Source organism: Silene latifolia, chromosome X (genome assembly GCF_048544455.1).
Source record: "Silene latifolia isolate original U9 population chromosome X, ASM4854445v1, whole genome shotgun sequence".
Classification (NCBI taxonomy): Eukaryota; Viridiplantae; Streptophyta; class Magnoliopsida; order Caryophyllales; family Caryophyllaceae; genus Silene; species Silene latifolia.
The window spans coordinates 279,236,823-279,245,523 of record NC_133537.1 but is presented as its reverse complement, the minus strand read 5'-3'; the positions used below and the strand labels follow the sequence as shown (position 1 = coordinate 279,245,523).

Sequence of the window (8,701 nt, the reverse complement as noted above, 5' to 3'; positions counted from 1 at the left end):
CTTGGGATTGGAAACTTTTCCATGCCCATGAGGAGACGTACCTTAGTCTCACCCTTGAATTTTTGAGTAGCCTTCGCATTGTAACGAATACCCGTACAACTGTGGGCATGGAGTTTAGGTTGTGCAACCTAGACCATAGTCTTTCCCTTGATCAATTTGCCTACATTTTCGGTCTTGAAGTGCCCACCAACTATACCGATAAACCCGATAATTTCGATGTGGACCTACTTTGGAGGGCTATTTCCGGGAGTATTTTACCGGTTTAAAACAATGCTACACCTTCGCCATCCAACATCCAGTGATTCGAATCACCGAGCGCTTTGTGGCCGGTACCATCAATGGGAGGTACGAACAAGATAGGTGTACTCTTATCGATTTAACTTTTCTTGAGTCCTATTTGAATGTTCGGGGGACAAGGCGCTATAACTTCAACACACCCCTTGAGATACTTACAAGGTTCAATGATTTTGCTCAAGGGACCACCCAACTCAAGACCTTTGTGATGGGAGGTCTAATTACTATTTTGGCCAGCAACCTTTGTCCCGGGTTCAATGCCCAAGGGACCTATACTCCTCTTGAGGGGAGGAATTTGATTGATGAGCACATCGTCTTCAACCATCACCGGTGGTGCAACTACACTCAAGATGGGAGTGTAGAATGGTACACCAAAGGATACACCTCAATCATCCTTGAGGGTTGGAGGATACCGGACATTGACCCAAGATTGAGCCCGTATTCGCCTCCACCAAGCTACCTCCTTGATATCCAAATTCTTGACAATCCCCCTCAAAGGGAAGAGCCACCCCGCCAAGTACCTCGTGGATAACCCGGAAGGCCTATTCGCCCACCCTCCTATGTACGCATCCCACCATACCCTACTCCATATACCGAATTCGAACCGGCAATCCCCAATACCCCGGGCATTAATGATTTGATGGCGCTCATGAATAGAGTGGACCTCGGGTTATATGAAGGGAGCGTCGACAACTACTTGGCCCTTTATCCTCAATACTATAACATGGCTCAACAAGGGTATGTTAACCCCAATGGTCCTAAGCCCTCTTGGGCCCAACCACAACACTTGTTCCCCAATCAAGGGAACCAAGCTTGGGATCGCGACGTCGGCGGGCATTCTAGCCAAGGTGGAGGGTACTCGGGTCAAGGAGGAGAATTCGACCAAGGAGGGTATTGGGGCCAACCAAGAGGGTATGACCAAGCCGGGAGCTCTCACCAATATGGCTACCAAGATGAGGAGGATGACGAGTGAAAAAGGCCTACCTCACCACCTCCATTTATATGATACCCATCTCTCCCTCTCTCTTTTGTATATACATTGCATTTAGTGTAGTTTTCGCATGCATTTGTATCATATTTCATTTGCATTAGCTAGTTCATATAGTATAGTTGCATTGTAATATATCTCACATGTTTCATGTAGATAGTTGCATATAGATTAGAATTCATGCATAGTTACTAATGGCCAAACCTATTCATTTCTACACTAGAAATAGTGTTTAAATCGGTTTGGGGAGGTTTGATCATAGGTGACCATAGTAGACTAGAAAACATGCATCATATAATATAGTTTAGATTGCATTCATTTTTCATATATGTCATATAGAATTGCATTTAGTTAGAGCATGCATTCATTCATATCATATCATTGCATTTATTCAAAAATCCAAAAACATGTACTTTCTTTTTCATTCCTACTCCTACATGTACATTGAGGACAATGTCCAAAATAAAGTGTGGGATGAGAATTTATATTCCAAAATTGATAAAAATTGAAAAATCTTGAAAAATACAAAAAAATGTCTTTTTATTTCATAAAAACAAAATCCATAAAAATTTGAAAATTACAAAAACCAAAAGCAAGTTCATTTCCTTTGTAGTGTAGTCATGTATATATTGTATATATATTGTGTTTGTTTTATCCTTGTTCACATTGATCGACTACGCCACATCCGAGACATGAGGATATTGAAGACCGCATGGTATGATCTTTCCAATCTCCTTTTTCCTCTTTATGTTAATGACTATGTGGCTTTATTTTGATTGATGCGGTATAACAATGTGAACTTAGGACTTGTATTTAGTGTATATGTCATATTAGTGGGTAGAATCATTTGCATTAGGATGTTTACATGTTAGTTGCATCATGGCATGTATTTGCATCACTAGTAGAAAAAACACCTATTGCGTCAGTCAATTTACGTCGGTTCTACAAAAACTGACGCAAAAAGTACTTAGTTTTGGCGGGAATCCATTTTCGCCCTATAGTCAAGTTTTTTGCGTCGGTTCTTAGAAGAAACTGACGTATATAATGTGTCGGTTCTCAGCAAAACTGATGTATTTGATCAAATACATCAGTTATGTTATTAAACTGACTTATTTGATATTATGTTTTTGCATCAATTTTACCCCAAACCAATGCAAATACCGACCATTCCTATATTAAGTAAACACACGAGTACCCCTTTCCCATTCATTCATTCGAGAAAAAAAATTATCACTCCTTTTCCTCCATTCCCTCATTCAATCGACACCAGACCACCGCCCCACCGCCGACCCACTGACGACCTACTGACGACTCGCTTCTGACCCAGTGTCGCCGTCTCACTCTCTTCTACTCATCTAATTCCTAATTTGATATTCGTATGATTTTTACTTAATTCTTTTGTTGTAAGTTCTTTTAATAGGGTTTATTATTGTTGTTTACATACAATTTTGTGTAGTAATTAATTTGTTAGTATGAATTGAATGTAAATCTAGAATTGTTTTAAGGTTAGGGTTAGGTGAAATTGGGGGTTTTATATTTTGATTAGTTGGTTCATGCAGACAATGAGAATTTGTATAGAAGATTTTATTTCCAAGGCACTTACTGTGTGAAGAAGCACCATTTTTCGGTATATATCTCTTGCTTTCTCTCTCTTTTATTTGATTGAATTCTTTGGACTTGTTAAATATACATTTGGTACTGAGATGTCGCAACTCGAGTACTTGCATGGATGCAATAACAAGAGGAGGATGAGATCGTCTGCTGATCAACGCGTTTTTAGATTCAAGTCGTTTTGTGAACCTGGTTACCCGGCTGAGTTTAATGGACCGTTCTGGAAAAATGTTAGAGCCTTACTTGAGTTTGGTCATATGGAGAATAATCAGAACAGTAATGGAATGATAAGCTGGTCTTTTCAGCTTGAAGTTCATCGTCATAGACCTGATCACCGCGTCTTTCTTTTCATTATTGAAGAACCAATTGAAGCTTCAATATGTCGTTATTGCAAACACTGTCGTTATATTGGTAATCTGCTTCTAATCTTTTGTTCTAAGTCCTTATAGTATAGTTTAATAGCTTAGAAATTGAACTGGTGCTTATTTACTCGAACAACCGTGGGTTGGGGACAACATATGATATGTAACATGAAGTATCACTTCATGTCTTTTTGTCTTTTTGATATGTAACAGGTTGGGGACAACATATGGTTGTAACAGGTTGGAAACAACCACTCCCCTTTTGTCTTTTTGATGTTAAAAGGCTAGTATTAGACCGTCTTAGACATTTATGTGAGGCAGACTTTGAGTTATTGTTAACTGAAATGGTATATATTGGCTTTTCAATAATAGTATGAAGGCGCGGCTATGGAGGACGGTAGAGGTCCAAGTGTATGGGACACTTCTGCTCATAAATATCCAGGTTTTTGTCTTCGCTTATATATGGATTATATAAGTATATATTATCAACAGACTTGTCAAATTTATCAGCTGAAATTTGATTCGATTTTTTAAAAATTTCCAAATCTTTCCTAGTTCAATTTGATACTTGAGAAGTATCATCGTACTTGATGTCATTTGATTTTCTTAAACTTTCCTTACTTTTTTGAGTTTTAGCTGTTTCTTAAGAACAAGTCATGATATTTAATGCGATGGTAGTAATGGAGACTTGCTGCAGATTCTTATCACCGCTACAAGCCTACAAGGTATACAGTTAATACTGCATACAACTTAAGCGAATGCACCCAAATATCTAGGAAGTGAGCCATTTGAATGAGACTATTCAGCCTTATCCGTGGCATATACTCCAATCCCTTCGTCCTAATTATGTGTATATCTTTAATTAAAATACCCTTCACAAAGAATAAAAAAGGTAAACAAATGACTAGGACGGGGGGGAATATTAACCACTTTGTCTGATTTCTGTTCTGAAGTAACTGAACCTAATAGTATTTGAAAATGTCGATATATTTATAAATTATGTAGTGCACTGTTAACTACGGAGTATTAAATTTGAGTATCCTGTCTGATATCTGTATCCCTTGATCGTTATTGCAGGAAGATGTAAAGATCATCAAAGAAATGGGATTAGATGCTTATAGGATTTCATTTTCATGGTCCAGAATATTGCCAAGTAAGAGCTTATCTGCCAAGTAATACTGCTATAATCTTAATTCTTGATTCGATGCGCGCAGCATTAAAGGACTGCACAACTAAGCAAAAAAGCTTCTTGATAAACCCATGATTAATGATTTTCAATTGCCATCTCTAATCGTCAATTGATATTAGGATGAACTCTCAATGCAGTTGTCTTGAATGAGTGTACATTTTCATTTTAGTTTATCAGTAAATTGTAGAATCGTGTTGGAAGCCACTCGAAAACTGCGATTGTAATAGTGTACAAGGGTTTTATTCAGTTATTGTTTATCAACAATCAATGGAATAAGGCAATCGTAGTTCTCTGGACAAAGTTTGTCGGCATTAATTTTTTTCCTTGTGGATGCGAACAATTTTGTTTTTCAGAAGGCAAGCTAAGAGCAGGTGCAAACTGGAAAGGAATCAGATACTACAACCACCTCATCAATGAGCTGATACACAATGGTTCTCACTCTTAACAATACTCAAACCTGCTATATGTATAACATATTCTTTTGCATACTCCACTTAGTCATTTGTAATCTAGAAACAGGTAATATATTTTTATGTAAGTTAACTAGATGTTTAGAGAACATTTAGCGTAGATTAGCTTAGTAAGTAAGACGTTTGTGGGATTATTTGTACTTTGGATTGTATTTGGAACGTTGTTGGGTTGAATAAGATGTAATGTTGTTTTACATGTGATGTATTAGTGGTTGGTTGGATTTCTTGTAGCAGGTTTTTAAGTTGGTATTCGGATGGTGAGTTTTATGTAATTTCGGCAGCAAATTTTTATATATTAAAAAAAGCATTAATAAATTGCGATGAGAAAACTGAGTTGGCCCTAAAACAAAATATCAATTGCATCAGTTATGATAACAAATGACACAAAAAATAAACAAAATACATCGGTTCTATAAAGAACTGACGCAAAAAATATAAGCAAATACATCAGTTATGATATCAATTGCGTCAGTTTTTAAAACATAACTGACGCAAATGGTAGACTTTTTACGTCGGTTCTATTAGAACAACTGACGCAAATGGTGACCATTTGCGTCAGTTCCACAACCATTTGCGTCAGTTCCACAACTGACGCATATTAAATACGACCCCTCGATATACGTCAGGCCACAACCGACGCAAAAGGGCCTCTACAACTGACGCAATAGAGGTTTTTTCCATTAGTGCATGTTAGAAAAATTTTGCAAAACCGTCTACTTAGGAAGCTTGACAAGTGTATACATGCCCTAGTAGATGCTTTTTATTCTTAAGACTTTGCTTGTTAGAATGCTTGTAAAACACCCTAGGATGTGTCATGCTAGTATCCTTTGACCCATGGATTTAGGCCTAGTCAAGAGTACCTTGTGGTGTGATAACTCCTTGGCTACCGTTTATTCCAAGGTGACCCTTGAAACCATGCAACCATCATTCATCCATGTTCTACCATACATTTTGTCATCAAAGGGAATGGGCACAAAAAGAAATTGTTCAAATTTGAGTTCAAGAAATGAAAAGAAAAGAAAATAAAAAGTTTGCAATTGCATCAAATGAAAAGAGGAGCAAAAATAGAACTCCTAAAGCTTCAAATATAAGGCACCCTCACTACATATGGGGTGACTTTGAAAATGTTCAAAAAGAAATGCAAAAAGTTAAAAGTTGTCAAGTGTTGAAAAGCCAAAAATCAAAAGAAATGGCAAAAGAAAGTGTTCTCAAATGTTATATGCCAAAAGAAATTGGGGGGAAAACAAAAACAAAAGCAAACTCCCAAAGTGAAACTCAAATATCTATTGATCCCTTTATCCATCGCATCCATTTTTGTGCATGGTAGAGAGGGGACGACCCTTCTTCTTGTCTAGGCAAGAGGGGGAATTCCGCGATCCTCCAGTGTTTCTAACGCCATAGGGAGTCTACTCTTGACAAAAGCATTTAACGATTGAGGACAAAGGTACCCTAGCTTGACACAACTTGGAGGTGATTTATTGGTATCCTTCTAAGCTTAGTAGTTTGAAGAAATTGCATCTATGAAGGAGTGTGTAACCTTGAATTGCTTCCCTTGTAGATAATTTCCGCCACTTAGATGAGGAGAGTGGCTATTCTTTTGTAGATGCATCCATTATTTGATTTTGAGTGCTTAATGTTTGATGTGTCGCCATTTTGGCAAGACCCACCTTGCCTTGCAAGAAGGCATCCTACCTCATGGTTGTCTTGTTGTGAGTTGAAGGGGCAAAGTGAGACCCGCTAATTGTCTCATATCGGTTATATTATTAGGTTAGTTTAAATAAAGGTCTAGTTTTTGTCACCTCTTTACTCGGGACGAGTAAAGGTTCGGTTTGGGGATATTTGATGTGACCATTATTTGAGCACATTTAGTCCCCTAATTGAGCCTATTTTGCATATTATTATAACATTCCTTGGCCATTTTATCCGTCAAAACCTTCCTATTTGCTTTTCTATCGCATTTCATATGTTTTGTAGGAAAGAAGATAATAAGGCGGAAATTCACGTCTTTCGTGCGTATTCGGAAGCTATTTGACGATATTTGATGGACTAGTATGAAGAGGAAGCGAGAACTAAAGACCAATCCCACAAGAATAAAAAGGAAGTGAAGAAATGGGATTCTGTCACAGAAGACGAGCGGCTTACCCACAAAACGCCCGTCCTGCAGTGACAACCCGTGCGGCTCAGCAACAAAGACGCCCAGATTCCTCCAAAGAATCCGAGCGGATTCCCATGAAGACGCCCGTGCACCACCTCAACAATCCGCCCGTCTTCTTCCTTGGACGCCCGGATTCCCTTACAGCAAATTTCGTTTCTTCAAGCTTCATAAAAGATGCCCATCCTTCCAAAAAGACTAGCGTTTCCCTGCTCTAAACTCAAAAGTGTAATTACTAATTTAGCCTTAGTTAACCTAATGAATCCCCACTATATATACCCCATTTGTAATAATCAAATCATCAAGTTTTATTAGATTAGAGGATCTCTCTTAGCTAGAAAAAATCCTTCTTTAGATTAGATTAGGAGTAGATTAGCATAGATTACTCTTTAATCTTTCCACAAATCTCACATTAATCTCTCCTTAATTATTGTTCAAGTTTATTATTCAAGTTTATTATTGGGTAATTTAAGATTAATTGGGTTTATTGGGAGATTGACAACCTTCCATCAATCATCAAGTTCTTCTATTATTCTTTGCTTTATTATTTGGAATCATCTCAAGTTTGGTATAATTCCTTTACTCTTTACTCTTTAATGTTCATTTCTTCATTCCATTATCATGTTTATACTTGTTGTGATGATTGACACCATTAATGACATGTTTCCCATGATAATGAGTGAGTAGTTCCTTAGCTAGGATTAATGGGTAATTAGGGGAGATAAACATGGGAAATAATCATGCTTAATCCAATATGTTTTCATAATTAAATTGCTTGCTTGTTGTGATGTCAACTTTATGCACATGCTATGTTTGATGAAATGCTAAGCCTATGAATCCTTGCATTTTTATCATCTCTTATCTACACAACTTGATTTGTAAGATATAAACCAACTCGAGTCTTGTTAGACCATGCATAGAAGTTGCATAGGAGGAAAGTAAGTCGACTTGTAGGTGTTGTACAATCTAATCGATTCGGCTCCGGGACCCAACTCTTTCTATGAACCGTAAGATATAAACCAACTCGGTTCCTTCACAACATTAATTGCTTGCAACTTTGTAAACAAGTTTGTATGATCAATACCATGAATCCCCTATGACCCCATGATATCCTAGCACTTTTAATCATTTGTTTACATCTCTTAGTTCATTGTTTGCTTTACTTTGTTGCTTGTATTAGCCTAGGACACAACTACAAACCCAAACAAACTGTGACGCTAGCATAAATTGAGATAGATAGACTTAGAACCCAAAGCACACCGTCCCATGGATCGACCTCGACTTACCGCTAACTAGTTGTTTGTTGAGTATTATAAATGTGTTTGATTGAATGAGTGACGACAGGAACCACATCACAAAACAAAGCCAAATCCGCCATTGTTGGACCTTCTAGCTTGTTCGAATTGTTGCCTTCATCAACAATGTCATCTCAATGTATGTATTTCCTCTTGAATCCATTCAAATTTGTTGATCTTTTGCTTGATTGAATTAGGGCGAATTTTGCCCTAAAAAATCGAATTGAGCGTTTTTTATTGAGCCCATTTCGAGTGAAATTGATGTTTGCATTAGGTTAGAAACCTGTTTAGGAGTATAGAGGTGCTTTTAGTTTGCATTTTGGTCCCCGTTCCCGCTCCC

The 8,701-nt window shown here is 37.6% G+C and overlaps 1 protein-coding gene across 3 annotated transcripts; it reads left to right on the top strand.

Annotated features, from left to right (window-relative positions):
- Positions 1-2,403: 2,403 nt before the first annotated feature.
- On the top strand, positions 2,404-5,108 carry LOC141616804 (putative beta-glucosidase 9). Of its 3 annotated transcripts, none has more exons than XM_074433952.1 (5): positions 2,404-2,658; positions 2,842-3,304; positions 3,628-3,697; positions 4,333-4,408; positions 4,798-5,108. In XM_074433952.1, exons 2-5 carry the CDS (start codon positions 3,273-3,275, stop codon positions 4,887-4,889), a joined length of 270 nt encoding a protein of 89 aa, XP_074290053.1. In that variant the 5' UTR covers positions 2,404-2,658; positions 2,842-3,272; the 3' UTR covers positions 4,890-5,108. The 3 variants fall into 3 exon arrangements, 2 of the variants coding, with proteins under 2 accessions (XP_074290053.1, XP_074290051.1); XR_012531048.1 differs by adding an exon at positions 3,892-3,980 and having other exon boundaries at positions 2,442-3,304; XM_074433950.1 differs by having other exon boundaries at positions 2,445-3,304.
- Positions 5,109-8,701: the final 3,593 nt, after the last annotated feature.

Coding starts and splice junctions, on each gene's coding strand:
- LOC141616804 (XM_074433952.1), top strand. CDS start 3,273: ATGTCGTTATTGCAAACACTGTCGTTATATTG. Junction 3,305..3,627: donor CAAACACTGTCGTTATATTG/GTAATCTGCTTC, acceptor TTTCAATAATAG/TATGAAGGCGCGGCTATGGA. Junction 4,409..4,797: donor ATGGTCCAGAATATTGCCAA/GTAAGAGCTTAT, acceptor TTTGTTTTTCAG/AAGGCAAGCTAAGAGCAGGT.